The sequence below is a fragment of the Plectropomus leopardus genome, chromosome 11 (assembly GCF_026936395.1).
Source record: "Plectropomus leopardus strain MGB_pleo_1.0 chromosome 11, ASM2693639v1, whole genome shotgun sequence".
In the NCBI taxonomy this organism is placed as follows: domain Eukaryota; kingdom Metazoa; phylum Chordata; class Actinopteri; order Perciformes; family Serranidae; genus Plectropomus; species Plectropomus leopardus.
Window position 1 is genome coordinate 3,009,313 of NC_142186.1, and position 22,530 is coordinate 3,031,842.

The 22,530-nt window shown below is 38.3% G+C and overlaps 1 protein-coding gene across 1 annotated transcript in view; it reads left to right on the forward strand.

Annotated features, from left to right (window-relative positions):
* The window catches only part of ascc3 (activating signal cointegrator 1 complex subunit 3), a 203,964-nt gene that overhangs the window by 102,681 nt on the left and 78,753 nt on the right, over positions 1-22,530 (forward strand). The window contains exons 12-14 of the mRNA XM_042490728.2: positions 11,309-11,485; positions 14,235-14,306; positions 20,210-20,344. Coding sequence (XP_042346662.2) covers positions 11,309-11,485; positions 14,235-14,306; positions 20,210-20,344 — 384 coding nt within the window. The remainder of the gene's footprint in view (positions 1-11,308; positions 11,486-14,234; positions 14,307-20,209; positions 20,345-22,530) is intronic.

A 22,530-nucleotide genomic window follows, 5' to 3' on the forward strand; every position in this document is an offset into this window, starting at 1 on the left:
AATTGTCTCGTTAACTCGTTAAAAAATACACTTCATTCAAACTCGACAGAAACAAAATAAAACCCAAACCATCTTGGTTACTCTTGCTAGAAATCTAGTTAGTAAGTCCACTGTTCCAACAATCACAAGCTACGGTTTGGTCAAAATACCAGATTGAAAGAAATTGCTGTTATTACCCACAGTCTCTCTCTGCCTGCTGGCCACCGGCTGTTTACAGTCCTGTAACTTCTCCCTCCATCACTATGTATCTCGTTGTCTTTCAACTCGGCTGCCTGTTCTACCAGTAGAGATTGGAGGCTGAGCTCTGTTGGTGCATGCTGTGCACAACATACAGTGATATTAATAGAAAGAGGAGCACCTGTATTTATGATAGCATTGAAAAAGGTAAATTTAGGATTTCTAAATACCTTGGTATACCGTAATAACGTGATAATGCCCAAACCAACACCCATTAGGTTCTTATTCCAAGTTGTTGTATACTGCCACTTTGCCAATTGACTGCCATTTCTACATATTGCGAGCTTCATATCCTCCTTTGTCTGTTGTTGACATTCTGGGACACCACAACAGCCATACATCAACACTCATTTAGAGAAAAAAACATCACGTTTTGGCTCTACATTCATTTGGGAAGTGAACAACAATTCACCACCCCTCCTGCCCGACTTAAAGGGACTTACAATGCCTTATATGACATTGTTGCCGGCAGTGTTTCAACCTGATGCCGTCCAGTGGTGTATCATACAGTTGCAACAGCTGCTGTCTGCTTGGTTATGTACTGACGCAGTCCATTCTTGTATCCTACTGCAAGTCATCACATGTTGCTGCTTATTATGCTTCAAGTATACTTCTGCATCTGCTGTTGACACTTGGGATGGCGTTACTGTGATGTCAACAAATACACATGGTGGCACGAGTGGTTAGGATTAGGGGAAGGAAACACATGGTAAGGTGATGAAAAATCAGATTCAGATGGGAAGAGAACAGCGGACTCCCTCATAAAAGTCCAGGGTTGTTTCGTCAATCCACCACATCTTCCGGCCCCCAATAAGCACCCTTGTGCTCCTTATATTATGTCCTTACTGGCAGCATTTCAACCTGATGCTGTCCTGCCTGCCTACCTGTGTGCACACAAAAAGTCCCGACCGCCCTCATTTTCAAGTGACACCACCTATCCACTTGTTCAGACTTAGCAGGTGCTGCCCAGCTGTCCGCCAGCGTATTATAACACCCCAATGGGTTCTGTCCGGCCATGTTCTCACCTGATGCCGTCGAGAGATGTATCATGCGGATGCGAAAGATGGCTTTTGACATCGGCATTTTGTGCCAAAAGCACTGTCAAAGCAGCCATATTTGACGACTTCGGAATGAGAACGGGCTGCATACTGCCACACCAGGTGCCATCTGGCCAACTGGAGGTGTGTCATAACACCACAAAAGGTTCCATCTGGCTGGGTAAACTCATGCTGCCCAGAAGCATATCGTGCTGCTGTGAAAGGTGGTTTTGCTGTTGCTGTATGATGCCGAAATCACTGAAAAAGCTATGTTTATTTCATGACTTTGGATTTACAGATGTGATAAAATAAAATAAAACTTTTGTGGGAAAATCCCACATGATAGTGATTGGAATGTGATGGCCCAACGTAAGCACTCATCACTATGATAAATGTTTAGAATCCATGGCTAGGAGCTGTACGCTAAAGGCCTGAGAGCAGAGTGAGGAGGCAGAGGGAGACAGAGGGATGAGCTGCTGTGCTCTGCAGCAACGGAGACCTCTTTGGCGGGGTTAACTGCAAGGTAATTGAAAACTGGTCCGTACATGTGACCACTGTTTACTCGGTTCACAGCCCATTTATCTGCAGGTTTAGCTGATATTACTGAAGAAGGGCTGACTGGGTGCTTTGTACACCTTAACACCTTTAGAGGTTGTACTGCAGTGCACAAGTTTGAAGCTTCTCCACCGTCTGTCTGTTTGCCAGCAGGCTGCACATGTGGGCAGTGCTTAGAACACAGCTGTAGGATTGGACTGAACCATCAGCATGTCAATAAACTCAAGGGCTTCAGAGCAGGCACAGCTGATACTGCAGCTAGGGGTATAGGGTTAGGGGCTCACAAACTCCATGGTTTGATAGCGGATAATTCCTGAATGACTGCAGCTTGTGCCTCTATATAAGGCAGAATCAACTTACTGACTGAAATGTGGCTATTAAGGAATATTATGGCAGGGCTCAAGCCCTGTAATACACTATTAGGGGTGATGCTGTTGTTAATTGTGTACAATGTTTTCAAGGTCAAACATGTAATACAGCATTTTTTTTTTTCATGGAACCTTCTAGCATCACATTAATACATTGTATTGTTACATTGTAACATATTGTTGTTATTTCCATACATATTGATTTTTTTTTAACAAGGATATGCTAGGGTACACATAAGTCAGAGTCCATTTACAATTTAAGAGTCACAGTTTGGTAGTTTGGTACAGAGGCAACTTTAGGTAACTATTTTCATTATATAAATAAGGAACATTTCAAACACTTGTCTGCTACATAGTAGAAACACTGAAGAAATAGTTTTTCAAGAGGTCTCAACAGGCCTACAACTGTAAAGCAGTCCTGTGCTATGAAACTAAAAAGTAAAACTTGTGCATTAGGAGCAGTGTTATTATTAGTTGTGCCTTGGCCATATGCTGATGAAAAAAAATTTCCTGTTCTGCTTGTGCATCCTAAGGGTGCTTGAAAGTAGTGGGGATGAGGAGTTTGGCTCCAGTTTGTTTAATTCACTCACCTCATACACACACCTTTAATACCCTACTTTAGGTATGGCCATCTATTTTTCTGCAATTTTATCAAAAAGAGGCATCATTGCAATCCTTGTGTAGCATGGCACACAGTTTCTTAAGCTGGTGTACGATGAGTTCTTTACTGGTAGATTAAAAACCAGTAAATCCCATGTTCAGGAAGAATGTATCACTTAGACTTTCCATCGAGTTGCATTGATTAACAAAGCTGTATGTACAAGATACAGTATAGAACAAGGTAAAAGTAACAATAAATACCATCGGTTAACATAAGACCAAATAGAAAAAAAAGTGAATTCAAAGAAGAGATTTAAAAGAATCAGGTACAGCATTTTAAGTATTAAGCTTGGGGAAAATGAAAACACAGGAGCTTATATTTTCCATAATGTATCTCTGCAGCTTCTCTTGGTAGACTCTCCCTGTCTGGTAAAAGCCTTCTTCTAAACTCCACACTCCCAGTTATATAACAGACTTTTGGGCACAAATTTCTGAGAAAATAATAATAATTATCAAGTTATTTCAGGCTTGATGAAGCTCCTCCAAAGCCATAGAAGACATTTTACAACTGTTTACACAGGCTGAGTAACACTCCCCAGGACTACTAAATTTACTTTGTGCATTGCCCTTTAAATGATTGATTTCTTACACTGTAAGCTATTGTTGTCTTTGAAACTAAAAAGATGAGTTGTGCCAGCAATAAATAAGGCGATAGAAAAAGCTCCCTTCATGGCTCCCTCTGGAATGAGTTGGCTCTTTACGGGGGAAACAAGGAGAAACTTTATCCTCAATATGTGTGAAAAACTGAACAACTCTTTGTCAATGTTTATTCCTCGTGGTGCTTATCAGTTATGCACCACCTGTCAAAGTATTCAGACCATCAGCTCCACTTGTCTGCAGCTATTGTTTTTCTTTATACTATTTAAGGGTATGTCCAAGTTGTCTGTCTGTGTTTGGAAGCTCTGACAAAATAAGAAGTAAACTGTCTTCCTCTAAGCTTTTTTTTCAATGAATGCTTTTACTTTTGCTGTAGCCTTGATCTTTGGCACCGATGGGTGATGACAGCAAACACACTGCAGAGGTGTGAGAGGGAGCAACATGTTGAGAAGGGTTGGCTCACTGAATAATGATATCCCCTGCACTGCTTAAAAAATACATTTTTAAAGTTTGATCCTTTTTATTCACAAAAGGTGACCGACAACTTAGTGTCTAAATACTGGTAACACACAGTGAAATGCATTCTCTGAACTACAAGAGAATATTTACCATATGATTCTGTTTTTCTATAAAGATTATAAAACCTTTTTTTTATCATGAGTTGTTGAAGTTGGACCAATAATGTTGCATGTGTGAAATTAACTTTGATGTATTGAAGAAACAAAAGGTAATTAAAGACAAATAGTCAACTGAAAAGAATAATATGAGATGAGATTGAACTTCAAAATGTAGTGTGTATGCAATAATGGTTGTTCTAGCAGCAAAAATAGTATTATAGATTCAGTGCTGTTAGAGATACAGATTAGAGACTACATTTTCTTGGGAAATTGTGTGTGGTTGCTGAGAGCAGAAAGTTATTGCTCGCAAAGTTGTAAACAGCAGCTGAAGGAGAATGAACTGTGGGCAGGCAAGAAGGAGATTCAAGGATAGAGAGACAGAAAAATGGATGATGAACAGAAAGGGAAGGAAGGATGGGGGAGGTACAGGAGCATGAAACGGGAGGGGGCAAGACGAAAAGATAGAAACAGAAAATAGTAAAGGAAAGAATAGAAGAGTAAAGAAACCAAAGAAAGTAGTAAGGAAGGATGGAAAGAAAGAAGGAATAGAATTGTAAGTGGTACATGTAATATAAAAAAGATAAAGAGAAACAAATACTAAAGAAAAATTTAGCATTGTTAACTCTAGAAGCACCACTAGCCATGCTGTCCACAGTGTTAACGTCGCTTACAGTCATAACATATGTAACAATGCACACTTTAATACACTTTTTCCACAATAACAATGTTAGGACAGGGTGGTGTTACTTTCTATTCAAGGTCAAAGGTCCGGAAAGATCGGTAAATTGACTTTGCACATTTGGATAGTAACATCCTCACCATCCTCTACATTCTTATGTAGACTGACAGAAGATGCCAAAGTCTTGCTTTCTAATAACCACAGGACAGAAAGCGATTGCCCGTTAGCTGTTAACTAACTTGCTAAATTTGAACATGCCTGTTATCCAGCAAACTCTGACATGTGATGACTTAAACGTCATACACTCACTAACTGTCAACGTTGCCATGACAACAATGTCAAACAGGGAAACAATTATATAAAGGCTTAATCTCAGGCCAGATCTCCAAGTAGTATTTGTCAATAGATATAAAACTTCTCAGGGTTTTTTTTCACAGTAGCAAATGTTCACTTAATTACATAGTATTATTGCTTTTCTAATACGAGTGGGCTGGGTCCGGATTGACTCGCTGTCTGGACTTTGAGAACGCCTACTACAGACCAACTTAATTGGTCAAAAATATTCTCAATGGTTAAGTGATGAAAGGTTAACCATTGACATTCCTGTAATGAAAGAACATGTAAGCCAGCATAACAGTGTGGCATTTGATCTTGGTCTTTTTAGTAGTTTTTGTACAGCAGTGGAGCTCTATAGTAAAGAGGAAGAAGAAAAATCAGGATTTGGATACACACACAATACTTGTTAGTAGATACATTCATTGATGGTTCTGCCGCATGGGATGGTGACAAGAAGATACATTTAGAAAATCATTAGCCTTTTACTCTAATGAGCACTGCCAACATCCTGAACATGTTAGCTTCCACTGTGAAAGCAGAGATGGGGAAAATGGAACACTAAATTGCTTTTCTTTTTTTTAATTTAAACAATAACAAGCTTGTACAAGAAATAGATAAGTAATACAGCAAATTTAAACCTGAAAATATTGTTATTTCTGCTGCAGAGGATATTGTCATTTTACTTGAGTCGAACATGTAGGACTATTATTTCTGCTCCTAATTATATCTAAATGTGACTGGCACAGTAGCAGCATGTTTCTGTTTGTCTTTGTTTGAGAATTTGTAAACAGCTCATAGTCCACCCTCCAACCACAGAAGCTGGATGCCAGCAGCATGCCTGGCAGACCCTTCCCCCACCTCCTCCATCTCTCTCTCTCTCCCATTATTGCCACACCTGACAGACTGCTATAATTGATTGTGCTGAAGGAATTACGGCGGCTGCTTCTGATGCGCTAGGTGCTTAAGTTCACGTCTTCAGACACATTAATATGGAAATCCCTGTAAACTGAATGATATTTGTCCCCCTTTTTATGCAAATGTTTTAGAACCAAGCCAGTTCTGACTTTGATGTTTTACTTGGAAGAGCTTTGGTTTGGACTACATTTTCTTGGCCGGGTGTGCTGCTACCAATTACACACTGCATTCAAGATAAAGTCCCTCTAACCTTTATTACAAAGGCCTTTAATGTTGCTGTGTTGTCGGGTTTCTTCGTTATTTGGTATTTTAAAAGCAGTTTTGCACCTAAGCTTACATAAGGCATGCCTTTTATAGCTGGGTGCTCGACTGTGATCTTTAATGCCCACAAAATGACTATAATATGCAGTGTTTACAGGGTTGTTGATGACTGTTAGTGGACCACTCCTAAGCCCCTAGATATGCCTTTAAGCAACACTAGTCATATTTTTACGTAAACAGTGAATTAATTCACCAGCTCTCCTGCTTTATATTAGCTATATATTGTATAAAATGATGGATGTAGCCATCGAAACATCACCCATTCATTTGTTGACTCGTGTTTTGAAGCCCCCAGTTTGGCATCTTGCTTATAGCCATTTCAGATTTTTGGAGCCAGATGTGACAAATGGGTGGACGTTAGTTGCTAACTTGGTTAACATGGTGCATTCACAGCTATGGTTAACTATGATAATGCTGATGCTAATTTTTGCTAGCAAAAGAAAAAAAAAAGGTTAAAACCGTTCTTACTGGAAAAACTGGGGTCTATGGGGATTGACTCGCTCTTGGAGCTAGCCCCAAGTGGCCATGGGTGAAACTGCAGCTTTTGGAACCTCTGCATTGGCCTAATTTTATTTTAGCACTGGAGGTTGTTGCTTGGTGTTGGCAGTTGTTTTGTTCAAATAATCAAAAATATGGGTTGTAGGCACAATTGACAGTCAGTGTTATGTTATTATATGTAGTATTATTGGATTATTATTACTGATGAATTAACATGTAGGCAGCATTTTGATGTTTACTTGGCGGAGGTGGAGCTAATTTCAGAATATCATTTTTTTTTTTTAGAATCCAACCGATACTGGAGTTATTTGATTATGATCATTTGGGCTGGTACCGATACCAATATTGGGGAGTAAAACATTTTAATATTGATATATCAGCAGATATTATGTTTATATGCAATTATGCAATGCAGATATCCCTGAGACATGGTTATCCACTACTTGTTACAAAGATAATGTAATGAAGGCAGGATATTTTATACTTTGACAAAAAACTATTATTGTCAAAAATGATATCACTGCAATGAAACAGTACACTTCATTTGGAATATTCTCATTCTAAATTACTGTGAGCATCTTTTTCTGCATCATGTTCTGTTAAAAATAAATTTTTCATATTGTGCATATCGAACAACATATAAGCTGATACAGATATATCTGTGATGGGCCAATATCGGCCGATAATATCAGCTGACCGACATATTTTTAAATTCTTCATGTGGTAAATAAGAAGTAAGTGTAGCTATCAAATACATTTTGATAAATTAAAAGTAAAAATGTATTGCTAACTGTGAAGTAGAAGTGGTATAAAATGGAAATTATCCAGCTAAGTACCTGAGATTTATACATTCTTTCAAACTGTTTTTGTAACAGGCTTTGTGTTATAAATTTGTAGTCTCCAGGGATCCATAGGAACATCATCAGGGGTATTTTCTCAGACTGATTCAACAGGCTGAGTCATATTCTTCAGGACTAGTGAACAATTATATCCTCACTGTGTAACAATAGGTATAGTGCCTTTTTAGCAAAAACAGTGAAAAGTTATTGATGGGATATCCATAATATAATAGACAGAAGATAGACAGAGAAACAGTGCTTTGTTTATACCATGGGAAATTATGTTGATACAGCAGCCATGTCTCATCGCTCATAAAGTACACCACATAAGGACACTTAAATAGTAAGACAAGTAGTACATTAAAATATTAGCTGAATCTTTAAGTAGAAGCTAAACTATAAACTAGGGGTATACTCTAACTCTAAACATATGTAGTACAATATGTCTGATAATATGCAGTACACGAGTAGTACAAGTCTGGTACACTAGAATAGTGTCTAATTTTAATATTGTAACCTACCTTTATTCAGCTCATTACCCATTGGGATGATTGTAAATTTAGCTGTTAATCTCAATTACCTTATGTTGCTATAAAATTTAATGATGCCACAAACTTAAGTGAAACATGGACTCTTCATCTCTTGTAGAGAGGAGCAGTCAAACTCAGAGTTGCATAAAGTGAAAGAAAAAAAACAAAACCTTCCAGACTGTTTGACACTCTGTAGGTGAACACGATGCACATCTGCAGTATGGAGGTTCAGCAGCAGTGGTGTGAATGTGCAGTACAGGCCCAGACCGCTGGCAGGGATTGGTTAGGTCTTATCTTGATGGGATGGTTTGACAGGTACTGCATCACATTAAAGGCCTTACCAATCTTCCCTGTCACATCCAGCATGAGGCTCATAGATAGGGCCACCCCCCATCCCACCCCCATTCCCTTTTCTCTCCTCTCACCCACATTGATACACAACATATTGAATTTTCTTCAGGTTTCAAAGACAAAATACATACAGTGTATGCGCAAGATCATTTACTTTGCCTCATAAGTCAATGTCATGGACCCTAAAGACAGCTGCTCACGTTGTACAAAGTGCTTCTGTGTTCTAAATTTCGGACTTTCTTCAGTGTCCTTGAGTAGAAGAGACTGGTTTGTCTTCTAGACCAGAGTAGAAATTTTGAGGGTCCAAGAGAGGTGTTCGGAGATGTGGACCCTAGAAAAGCTTAACCTTCACCCTGTCAATACAGACCAAACCAATAACAGCTCAAAAAGAGTACATAATTCATGACTTAAAACACTTAATAAAGATAGGTCTTCATCTGTGACACAAAGCCCTGAAGAGAGGTTGCTGAACTGACCCACGGGGGGAGACTGTTCCACAGCATGGTGTTTTCAGTCTTGAGCAGGTACATCCAACAGGCCCTGTTCAGAGGACCTGGGGGGCCTAGCAGGAGTATACAGCATTAGTAGTTCACATATATTCAGAGGAGGATCTTGGCTTGAATTCTAAATTTGATGTGCAGGCAATTAAGTGACATCTGAGCTGGGGTGATGCAATATGAGGTCTTGCAGCAGAGTTTTGACTAACTGTAATGATGTAACAGTGTCATGGCTTACGCAGAGATAGAGAGCATTACGGTAGTGTAAACAGGAGGACACAAAAACATGGCTTACTGTTTCTGCCTTCTGAAAAGATAACAGTAGTTGTATTTTGCAATATTTCTGAGGTGAAAGTAGCAGGACATGTTTATCTAATGTCAGCTGATAATCAAAAGTGACTCTGAGGCTTTTCACAAAAGAACTTGTATTTGTGACCCATGAACTGAGGTGTTTATATGATCTTAAGAGAGAACTGATCTCGGACAAAAAACAGAACTTGATTATTACTGTGATTTAATTGAAGAAACAACATCCAGTCACTGATCTTGGTCAGACACTTGTGCAGAATAGGTAGATGCGAGAGGTTGATGGGCTGAACTGAAAGGTAAAGTCATGTGTCATACTAATGATAAAACACACAATCAAATTGGCTGATTAAGTGCCTTAAGGGGAGCACAAAAAGTTAAAATAAAATTGGTCCAAGGATTGACCCCTGAGGCACTCCACAAGTTAAAGGAGCACAGGACCTAGCACCCAGTCCTGTGGGAGCCAGAGCTAAAGGTAAAGATTGTAGTTATTTAACCTATCAGTTGGAGTCTGTTCGTTAGGAGATCCAGTATCCAGTTGCAGAGATATATGTTGAAGCCAAGGTCACCTAGGGTGGTGAGCATTTTTTAAAAGACGATATTTGAATGCTGAAGTTAAGTCGGTGAAATGCATTCTCACAGAGGTGTGTTGCTGTTATCCAGGTGGGAGAGAACGAAAGGTAGCGGCATGAAATCCTCTGTACACCTGTTCTAGCAGTAGGCAAAATGGAGAGGGTCCAGTGTGGGTTGTAGGCAGGTTTCAAGATGAGCCAGGACCAGCCCCTCGAAGGACTTCATGATGGTGCAAGTGAGTCAGCAAGGCGGATATTGTTGGGGCTCGCTGCAGTGGAGTTTTTGGCACCACCATGATGGAAATGGTTTTAAAGCACAGGCCCTGAGCACAGATCCAAGGATGTCATTAGGGCCAACAGCCTTATGTGCATTAATCTTCTGTTGAGAAGAGTGTGAGGTGCTGGTGGTCTGCTGGGAGCACAGTGTTAATGGTTGCCTCCTGGGTATCTGTGTCCCATAGGAGTTTACAGCAGAGTATCAGCAGACTGAGCTGAGTGGTAGTTGGCTGGAGTTTGGAAAATCTTCTGTCCAATGTGTGCGGGGGGTGAAACGCTGCAGAGCTTAATCTATTTTATATTACATTTTAGATTTGTAATTGAAAATGTCATATAAAGCAATGTAAAATACCTTTTTTTTATCAGTAGTGGATCACCACAGTGGTATTGCTAAAGATAATTGACATGGGCATCACATAAAATTACATTCATATCAGATTCTATTTAGGCCTACATGATACTGGGTAGATGCTCAACTCCAGATATGCCATTTTTATGTCTGGTACATAGACTGTATATAAAGACACATATAAAGCTCTTATGATACTCACTTAGTCTCTTGTGATAGTCTCTTTTTATTTCGTCAGCTTCAGTTGAAAGAGGAGCTTTTGTGATCAAAAGGCGCTATGTGAGAAGGGTTGGGATTCCTAAATGTGACAAATACCCAGTTTTTTTGTGTATAAAATACTTCTGTTATTTCTTCCTTTTTACCATGTTACTGAGTTTCAGTTCAAGTATGAATTTTGTTGTGACCATCATGTGACCAAGGCATTATGTGAGGCCACTGAGAAGGGTTGGAACTCTTAATGCAAGAAATCAGTATTTCTTTTAATTTAATGACACACGCCTCATGAAGCTATATAAATCATATATGAATGTGAGTATTGATGACATGTTTTATTAAATTCAATCATTTAGTATATCGTTAATCCTAGGGACAAAACTCAACACCAATTTTGCATTATATCCTTCACACCTTTGCCAGTATGGCCTTGAAGTTGGCATTAAATTTCATTCAAGGTGGTATCATAAAGGTCTTTAAAAGTCTTAAATTTAACTTTTAGAACCCTGGGGGTACACTGCTAACTGTGACACTGTGTTATTATCTGATGGTCAGGTGGAATCCACACAGAGTATGATCAGGATCCTGGGCCTATCAGCCACCCTGCCCAACTATCTGGATGTGGCCGCCTTCCTACATGTCAACCCCTACATCGGCCTCTTCTTTTTCGACAGTCGCTTCAGACCGGTCCCCCTCGGACAGACCTTTGTTGGCATCAAAACCACTAACAAGGTAAACAAACAAACATAATTTGAATGTATTAACCAATCTATGCCACTTCTACATACACATAGTGTAGTTCTTTCAGGTAATACATGCATAGAGTATATATGTCCAGCCATGGAAAAACCAGGAACAAGTCGCCATAGGGACATTTTGAGTTATTTACAGATTTACAGAAGTGTAGTTTCTAAGCTTTCCAACATTGTCTAAGACATGAAAATCTGAAAATATTTAAAGAAGATGTGGCCATTTGAATGTAGGCACTCCTCAAACTAATTTTGTGAGAAATCCAGCCTCAAGGTTTCTGAAAGATTCTCACCTACCTGGAGAGCCAGGTAACAGAGGCTGCTTATTTGCATCACAATTACTTAATTCAACCCCCTCACAGTCTAGCTGTCAGTAGACATCTGTAAGCCCACAGGACAGTCAATACTTTAATCATGTACCCATGGATGTGTCATTCTTGCACCCAAAGGTGTTATTCACCCATGGGTGTGTTATTTACACATTATTTGAGCACATTATCAGGTTGGTGTGTAATTCAAATTAATAGCAGATGCTCACAGTTTCGATGTGCGTAACATTGCATTTTCAAACGACAATACTGAGCTAGCTAGCTAGATAACTTGGACATTAGTGAAACTCACAGTGGATAATTAAAAGATAGCTTCTAGCATGAAAATAGTTTGTAATCCCTGTATGTGACTTCGACTGAACACTAACGTAACATAGATATCATGGACGTTAATGCAAACTCATCCCATAAGGAACTGAAAAGTATTCCTACAGATTTCATTGCCTCCGATCAGATAACAAGTTCAGGGGTGCTTTCTTTTCATCGCTGGCTTCTTGGTGGATGTAGTCATCTCAGAAGTAACTACTGTACGCCTGTTCCCCTCAAGGTGTCCAATTATTCTCATGTCCTGCCGCTCTCTTTTGGCCGCTAAAGAATCCATCCGTATGTTGTACGTAAGCTCTGGAAAAAGTTTGCGGCTACACGACTGTGTCCCGAGGAGAGAATTCTCCTTTCTTCTCGACTTCTTCAGTTTCATCTTGTAGTTCGGGTTCAGAATCAGAAGTGAGATCGGTGTCGGCATGACCAGAAGCATCTGGCTTCTTGAAGAAGTACTGCCAAAGATTTGCGCTGTAACAGCCCCGATTTAGTTCTTCTGCAATGCGTTTTTTCTGCTCCATCTTCATTCAGTGATGAAAACACACATAGCTTCCAGGAGTAGCAGTAACAGTTATGAGCCTACTTTAAATGCAGGAGCAGCTGCTCAAGTAGCCATGTGGTTCGTCTTTAACGTGCAGCTGATTGGCCGAAAAAACAAACAGCAAACGCAGGTGAGTAGCCAAAGAAAGCCAGTATGCTAATTTACTGCAGAATCACCACACCCCCAACTAAGAACCGACTTTTCCTCTAAAACAACCCAAATTCAAATACAAAGTTTATGGTTTTAAGGCCCCCAGTACTGTTATCTGAAGCATGAAGTGGCTTCTTCATTATTTTGACCTGATATTCTACAAAAAAAACGAAAAATCATTTATTAAAAACAAAAATCGTTTTTTCTTTGTTTACACGACTTGTGCTGGGCCGACTTGTTGCTGGTTTTCTGGTGGCAGGTCACATATTTGTAACCATTGTCAGAGGGTAATTTGTACTGAAGAACTATATTTTAGAAGACAGAACTGAAGTTTTAACTGTAAATTGAATGATCTAACCATGACTGTTCCATGGTAATTCTTCAGGTTGGACCTTGGGATTCTAAGATGTTTTTTCTACGATAACCAAGTCAAATTTTGTATTTTATAGCATGAAGAACATGTTGAGACCTGCAATAAAACAAAAAGATTGCAAATTCACGCATTTTTTTTACTAGTTTTATCCAGATATCAACCACAATGAGGTGGAAAGATTTCAAGTAATATTGCTGAAATTCTCACTGTAGTTAAAGCTAACAAAACAGTTGCACTGCATGCAGAAAAATGAAAAAGCCATGTATCTTGCATGATGGGGTGGAGGGAATATGTCTGACAGAAAAGGTTTTGAAAGAAAATGTATGAAACAGTTTTCTAAAAGAAAATGAAAACTCACCAGAATTTGAATTTCTCCTCTTAAAATGTAATTTCCTCTTGCGATGCCACTTATACTAACAGTGTTTTATGCTGGTGCTGGAATACATCAAGGCAATGTTTAGATAAGGTTTATTTTGTTACTTCACATGAATGTGAGAAATGCTCAGAACAAACATGAGAAACACAACTATAGTTTAACAGAAAACAATTAAAAATACACAAATTGCAATTTTATTATTTTATCTTCTTCTTAAAAATAAGCAAGCTATTGTGTGGATTTTAATTAATGTTTTTAGTTTTATTTTGCCTTGTTTTGAACCAAAAGTCAAATTTTCATGGAATGACTGCTACAACACAGAACTTGTTTGGTTAATATAGAATCATGATCACAATAACCAAATCAAACCAAAAACCACATAAGTAATTAGCATATAACATACACAACATGGTACTGTTTTCTTTCTTTTATAATAAAACCACCTTTGTTCAGTCAAAAGGAAGTTTCAGTGTTCTCATTATTCCTAGCAGAGGTTTCATTGCAGAGGACAAGTCAGAGTGGGACAGGAGAATACTCAGTCTGTAGGTTTCAGCTATATGTGCCTGCAGTTCATTAGTTACATTAGAGTTGACATGTTGCAGTAATCATTTAATTTAAAAATGTTTTATTTTGTGTTCTGTTCAGATACAGCAGCTTCATGACATGGAGGAGGTTTGTTACAACAAAGTTCTGGAGCAGGTCAAAGCTGGTCATCAGGTAAGGCGTCTTCTGCATGTTTGAAACCTACTAAAATCTACCCATGTTTAATGTCACGGTTTCTTTGCCAAAAGGGTTTGGAGAAGTTAATCTGACAACTGTGAGTTTTATCAACTGAAATTACCACAGTTGGTCAGACAGTCCCAAAAACTATATAGACGGTTAGTTGTCATACAAATAATTGGGATTACCAACTGATTTTTTTCTTTTCTGTTAATTTTGTGCTACACAGCTGTGCAGTTTTCAGTTTTGCAATAAATCTTTGTTAATTTTAATGACTCACCAAAATGATGCAAAGAAATGTCTGCTAATCTTCAAATAGTTGTTCAATGACAAATATATATTTTTGTCCATCTCCAGCATAACTTTCCCAAGCTGACAAACACAATGCTGCACCCAGAGGGCACACCCCCCCCAGTAAATAAAGAGACCTGTAACTGGCACCACTTTGTCATCATCTGGCTTTGGAGAGCAAAAAATACAGTCTCATATAGCTGAAACACAAGAATCTGTCCAACAGCAGTAAGATCTACAGTAGTTCTTTATCCTTTTTTTCCTGACGTTGGAACCTTGTGCTCAGGTCTTTATGTTCCTCAACCCCAGCTGATGGAAGCACACCATAGGATCCAAAACTTGGTATAGAGTGTAAGCACACACTGCATGTGTGAGCAGTGTGTGATGGTAACCATACCAAACTGCTGCAGCTCGCACACCTGTAATGTTCACATTGACAGCATTGTTGCTGCAGTGCTGCTGCAGAGCTGCTGCTGCTGTAACTGCTGTATAGCCACAATTAGAAGCCAGATACTCCACGCAGTGTATGCAGAAACATTGTCAAAAACACAGTCCTGCAAATATTTCACTCCAAAAAACCTTTTATTTTGAAACAGAAACAGGAAAGGTTGAGTAAGACACATACACAGTATTGTATGTATTTTGTATTTTGTCATGTCAGTGACAGATGAAGACACTGAAACTGTAGTGGAAGGTGGTATAATGACCATTTTCACTGTCTATTTTTACTAAAAGCCACGGGCATTGTGGGGGAAAAACGGCGACCATTCCAGTCTCTAGATATTACACAGCTGAGCAGCGCTGCTCACGCAGGCAGTGTGGCTGGTCTCACCTGTTAACACAGGCTGAGAGAAAAAAAAAAAAAAAAACAGGTTCCATGTACGCTGCTTACGTAGGCAGTAAATTCCAGGCGTAACCCACAAGCAACATGTGTTTGTTGTGCTATATAAGCTGGCCATACTGCTGCCCCTGATTGTGAAATCTAACAATTATGCACATATATAATAATAGAAAAAATATTAATGAAAATAATAATAAACTTTTAAAACACAGTTACAAAGTGCTTTACAATAAAAACAAAAAAAACATAGAGAGACAAAATGAACAGAACACCGCCAAAAACCACGTACACAGTAGAAATGGGTAAAATATGAATTAAATATTTGATATTCGGATCAAATGTGTTTTGAGTTAATGTGTGCTTGTGGCATACAGACTTAATCTGTGAGTCCAAAAAATGACAGCAGGGCAGATTACCCTGACTACAGTCACACCCACTGAACAATTCTCCTTTCCCTTTCAAATAAGTGTATCTGCCTGATTGCATCTGCTCAATGAAACCAGCATTTCTCAGGTACTCTTTGGTATTATAACCTTGCCTTATTCGGACGGGGCATGAATTTCCTTCATTCATGTCCTTCATACTGTTGATGATACTACTGTTGACTAAGACTGTCACTGTCAAATGTATGGACAAAAAAAAAATCTAGAGAGTCAGACAAGAAGGGTTTCCATCACTGCTTTGCGCAAAACTGAGATGACTGTGTTTTCACTGAGCGATGTTCTGCGACTTCTCTGGCGATAACATTCCAAGAAGCATGGTGATGGATGTTCAAAACATTAGCAGCTTTAGTTCATTAGCAGCCACCACACTAGCCATTGTTATTTTCAATCGGAGGCAATGTAGACGTGTTATGCGAGCGATCATGGAAAGGTGAGCCTCTCTGTGTGGGAGGTATTGATTCAAATCTTCTGAATGATCTGCTCAACTTTTGAAGAGTTATGTGATGCAATAACACCTCTTATAGCTCCTGCTGCATCATGAGGGAGCCAGTATAGCCATATTGGGTAGATAGCCATAGCATCATGTGACCCAAACCAAAACCCAAAAAAATGTTTACATTGCAATTTTGCGCAGTATAGCTTCTTTGAATAGCCTGAAATACCACCTCATGCCAGCCTAGAAACTTTTTTGCATTAAATGGGAGTTTTTAAAAACTTGACATGTTTCCATTAGGCGTATCTTATATTTGCAATTTCAATTTGCCCAATTTGTGTGTTAATGTAAACCCCCCTAATGTTATAGTGAAATGTTTGGAGAAAAATAACTCAGAGAGTCACACAGTAATGCTGCAGTACAACTGTTTCCTTTGAAAATGCTCCGCTGAACGTTTTCCTGAACAGGACATCCTGCAGTAAATATTTTTTGTGCACCTTTTGGAATGAACACCTGCTATCTAAAGTCTCAGAAGGCCCTATCTCTCTCAGTGTTACCCTCCCCTCCCTCCATCCACCAGCCTCCACCCTCCACTCACCCTGCTTCACTCTGCAGCCTCACAAGGCCTGTTGGGAAGATGAGAGTTGTGAATTCAGGCTTTACCATTTAGCTTCCATCTGCTACAGGAGTTGAACTCCCTATTGAGCACGGCTGTTATCCTGTCTGCATCACTTTATTGCAAGTGTCCACACACATACACGCGCACACACACACACACACACACACACACACACATACACACTCCTTTTCTTGCTTTTTTTTCCCTTCTCTCTTGCCCATTATCTCCTCAGAGACACACTTAATATGAGTCTTGCTAGAGCCCTTGAGAGCTTGTAAACCAACTTAATTCTACTGCACCACAGACAACTTTTTTTATCTCTGTTTAAAACTGTACAATGGTCCGGTCCGGCGTGTAGGTTGAGGCCACTGAGGCCACCGCTCAGCTGGGGAGGCCTCTTCTCCGCTCATTATTAAATTGTCAAGATGTGGCTGTGACATATTAATTTCATCTGGGAGGATCTGATGGATGAAATTTCCTTTATGATTTTCCTACCATCCTCCTGGTGGAAAACCTGCTGCCAGAGAGAGGTTTAATAAGCTGGGAAGCCGGCGGTTACTGCCGACAATGCCTCCGCACAGCTCAGCGGTGCAGATAAAACACCTTCAATAAATAACATTTGCTGCAGTGGTCTCTTCGGACCCTCTGTGTTTGGAGCGTACACGCAGCTGGTTTCTGAATGCATGTGCAGTCATGCAATATAGTTTGGTCCCATTTCCATGCTAAAAAGTTACAAAAAAGCATAAAACAATCAACAGCGTCTTTTTATGGCTATTAAAGGGTAGCTGTTACACCACAGTAGGGGCTTTTTTACAGCCCAGTCACTAGAAGAAAATACCGGCTTTGTACGTCTCTGCAAAAGACAGAAATAGTACAACAAAGTCACATGACATTCTACAAAACATGGCACAAACATTAGAGTGGCATTAGAAAGTGGCCGCAATAGAAATTAACCTAGCAATGTTTTAAACATCCATTGCTTCTTGGAATATTATCGTGAGCGGAAGGTTGCGTAACATCACTAGAGAAGTATAGAGAGATAATATCAGTCAATGGCAACGCAGTCATCTCACAATTGTGATTTATCGAAATTTTGAAAATATCACTTGTGTTTTTAGCTAATCTGTAATGGAAACCCGCCTAATGTTTCAAACAGCTTTTTTGCCACCAAACTTGGTTTTTTTTTACAGAGACACGACTGCATTTCCACTGAGGATAGTGCCACAAAAAGCAAATGTGTTTTACAGAGACACAACTGCATTTCCAGCCAGGATAGTGCCAACATAGATCAGTTGTTTTCTTTACCAAGACATCGCTGCATTTCTTGCCAAGATAGTGCCATGAAAATAGGTTGTTTTTTACTGAGATATCACTGCTTTTCCAGTCATATTATTCATTAATTCACGTATTCATTTTCTGGAACAGCTTATCATGTGAAGGGCTACGGGGAGGCTGGAGCTTATCTGAGCTGACATTGGGTGAGAGGCGGGTACTCTGGACAGGTTACCAGAATATCATAGGGCTGACACATCAAGAGATGACCATTTGCGCTCACATTCTCACCTATGGCCTCTGCGTTTCTAGTTGAAGAGTGCCACAAAAAGCATTTGTTTTTTCCAAGATATCACTGTGTTTCTAGCCAGAGTAGTGCCAGGAAAAGTGGTTGTTTTTATCAAGACATCAATACATTTTCAGCTTGAATGGTGCCATAAAAGGCAAAAATTGCCTCTCGAGCTAGGATAGTGCCTTTTTACTCAGACGTCTCTGCGTTTCCAGCATAGAGTCACCAGAACTGGGTATTTTTTAGCCAAAATATGATATTTTTCTAACCATTAAGATATATTTTTTTGTATTTAAATCCAACCACACATTAACAACAATTAGGTTAAAACATGACGTTGAAATCTATCCGCTTTATAATAACGTACAATCTAACATATCCATGGTTCGCATGTACATTGTTAGCATCTATTCTGGTGATTGGATTGGATTTACTTATTTTGTTAGTGTGCGCAATGGGTTCATAACAAATATATGGAATCATTATTGATTGTTGTTACACCATTTTCTATGTTTTCAACATTCTTAGTATCTTTAAATAAAGAATCAACAAACTAGTGTATGGCTGGACCCCCATCACTTCCACTGGATGCATGTCAGGAAGGGATCTTTTAATGGCCTGTATGAATGGGAGGAAGCAAAAGCTGTTACAATGTTCATATTGGCACCTGACTGTTGTTTTAATATAGACTTTAAAAAATGTGAACTTATCCTTTAAGGCAGTCAGCCTACCCAGACATAAATATAGATGTGATGAGCATATAAAGGGCCATATACAGATGCATCACAAATAAAATGAAAAAACCTGAATAACCGAGTAAAGAACCATGACGAATGCTGACGTTTTGTGTCACCAGGCTCACTGCACGGTTTGATGTGTACAAAAATACCATCGTCAAAACACTAAATGAGAAAATGTGTTTTGGAAAATGCTGTTCATCTCCTCAGTCGATTTTCACACACTCAAATAATCTGACAAGGTTCACTGACACTGTTCTGTAGGCTTTATGTTAGGTTTTACTTTTGATTTGTCACCCATCTGTATATCTGGTGAAATATATCTGAAAGGTTTTCTGGACAAATAATCCAAGCACCAAAAGCACAACAACAAAATAGGATGTGGACTAAATAAAGAGAGACGCTTGACCCAACTTCATGGTGTCAATTGCAAGGGGTCTGGGAAGTCAATACCTGTCCCATATTTTAGCCAGTAACTGTTTAACCCTTGAAAGCAAGGCAAATTGGTTTGATTTCCCTCAGAATCATGGGGAGAAGGCAACAATCCTAAAAGCAAGAAATTAGTAAAAAAAAAAGTTGTAAAAAAATTCCCTGAAAATAAGTTAAAAAAAAAACAACAAGAAAATGACCTAAAAACGTATTAAAATGAAATAATATTTGAAAAAACAATGTTTTTTTTCTGTAACATATTTATAAATATAAAATTAATATGATGATAAATATGGGACTCTGAACCCTTTTCTTTTTTCCTTGGATAACTTTGCTAATCTTCCCCTGTTTTTTAAAACAAAAGGGGTCAAGTAGCTTGTGAAACGAGTCTGAACAGAGCATAAAAGTTTCAAAGGGTTAAACAGTTGACTTTAAACGGAAACTCCACAGATTATATATTGCAGTACCATCTGAACAGAACTAGCTGGAATCATGTTTTTTATTGATGTTAGGAACGTCTTCATCTTTTGTCTTTGTGTGTCTTAGGTGATGGTGTTTGTCCACGCTCGTAATGCCACAGTGAGGACGGCCATGGGGCTGATCGAGATGGCAAAGAACCACGGAGAGACATGCTTCTTTCAACCAGAGCAGGGTCCAGACTATGGCCAGTGTGAGAAACAGGTACAAAAGTTTCAGCCTTCATCTCTTTAAAACAGGAAAGTCATCAATATATTAGTTCAGTTTCTAAACAGAGTTTAACAAAATTGTTTTTTCTATACTCATTTTGCAGATTAGCATATTACGGAGCCCCTTAAGGGACAATTTTGCGAGATCTCGCAAAATTATTGCGATCTCGCAAAAGTTCGTCCTTATTTTTTTTTTCACCCATCAATTTTTTTTCTCCCCCATGTCACTTAAGGGGCTCCGTACCATATTGATAAATTCCTTATTCTGTCACTGATATTAAGATAGTCAGTTTGAACCACATATCTGCATTTATATTATTAACCCTTAGGGACTGTTTTGCGCATTTTACACGGTTAGTATTCTTCATTTTTTGGTCATTTTGGCTGTGTTCATGCATATCGCATACATTTTGGCAAGATTGTGTGTTTTTGTTAAATCTTGGAATTTCCAGCTCAGCTCCAACAATAAGTCTAAAATATACCGTGGAAACTAAATTCTATAACAGTGTGGCATCATGATAAAAACCTGGTATTAAAAAGGTTAAAATTCTGAAAATTCATGAATATTTGATATTTATGATTAGGACTGTTGTTTGTTAAAAAATAAACTCAATGAAAGTAGAAAATCATATTAATGAAAATAAATATATGTAGTCTAATTTTGAAAAGCATAATTTGTGTTCAGAGTGGTCTGAGTGTGAGTATCTGACACTGCCCAAAAAAGTAATAGCATAAAAATCAGCATTGCTTCAAATCATTGACTTATCTTAGGCTGTGATAAAAACAAAAACAAAACAAAAAAACGACTTAGTTGTAATATATTGCAGTATATTTTTTGTGTGCTTTTTTTATCCTATAAAAACTTGTTGGCATCATGACAAAACCCTGGCATTTAAAGGGTTAAAATTATTAAATTAATGAACATTTGATATTCATGATTAGAACTGATGTCGGTTAAAAATTAACTCATTGAAAGTGAAAAATAATATCAATGTGTAATATTTTTTAAAGCTTGATTTTTAAAAGTGCATTTTATGTAAAGAGCAGTGCAAGTGTGCGGCATATGAAAGGGTTAACAACAACACTGTTGGTGCTGTCAGGCTCTCTGACAATATTTTCGGTTTCCTAAATAGTCATCTCTCCAAGCCCAAAAGTTATTAGAGGTTATGATATTGACTGCCAAGCTATGATTAGAGGTGATGCTTCCTCACTTTTATTTATTTATCTATTTATTTCCCAAGACAAAAAGTTTGTCTGTACATACAAGCAAGTAAAGCCAACCAAAATCAGCAACAAAAAAACAAAATAAAGCCATTAAGTTAACATGAAAGGTTCAGTCACATCACTATTTCTATTTTCGGTGACATTTGAGTGCCATCTGTTTGTTTAAATGGAGCTGCCCTGTCAAGTAAATCTGACCAATTTACTCATTGGATCCATAACATTAGTGAATTTTGACATGCAAATTTGTGCAGCTATTAGAAAAATATCTTTGTCAACTCTTCCAAATCCACTTTTATATAACCCTCCTGTGTTGCCGTGGTAACTTGTCCACAAAATGATGTATAGCTAATAAGACACTTACCTGCATCTCTTGAATAAACTTTGTTGTCTGTTTAGACTCCAGACTAGCTGGCATGTCTCCAGCTAGCAAGTAATTTTGCTTGATTCTGAACCAATTTAACTTTCAGTCAAAATGCTCTAGTTTACAGTTAGGTATTAAAAGTGAGCTTATACAAAGTCTTCCCCTTCAATTCAACATTATTCATTAAAGTTAATAAAAACTAGTAAATCAAAAAGAGGAACAAAAAACAATAAAAAAAGAAAACTAAAACACACTAACTAGATGATTAAAAAACACATGTTGCAACAAAGAAAGAGAAAAGAAATTAAAAAGAAAAAAAAATAGACAGAATTTTGAATAATTTAAATGTGCAAGAGTTGCAATACATATAGATAATTCTGATTCGATAAAATATATTAATATATTTTTTAAATGTGGTCTTACACCCAAAGTTCCTCCTGTGACAAAACAACAAAACCAGAAGAGAATTTACAGAGCAAAACAATTTAATTTAAATTTAAAAATCTGTGGGGCTGATATACAACTTATACAAATAGTTTTCAAGAGAAAATCCCTTTTTTTGTGATGTATTTAATGAGTTTCTCGGACTAACCCAC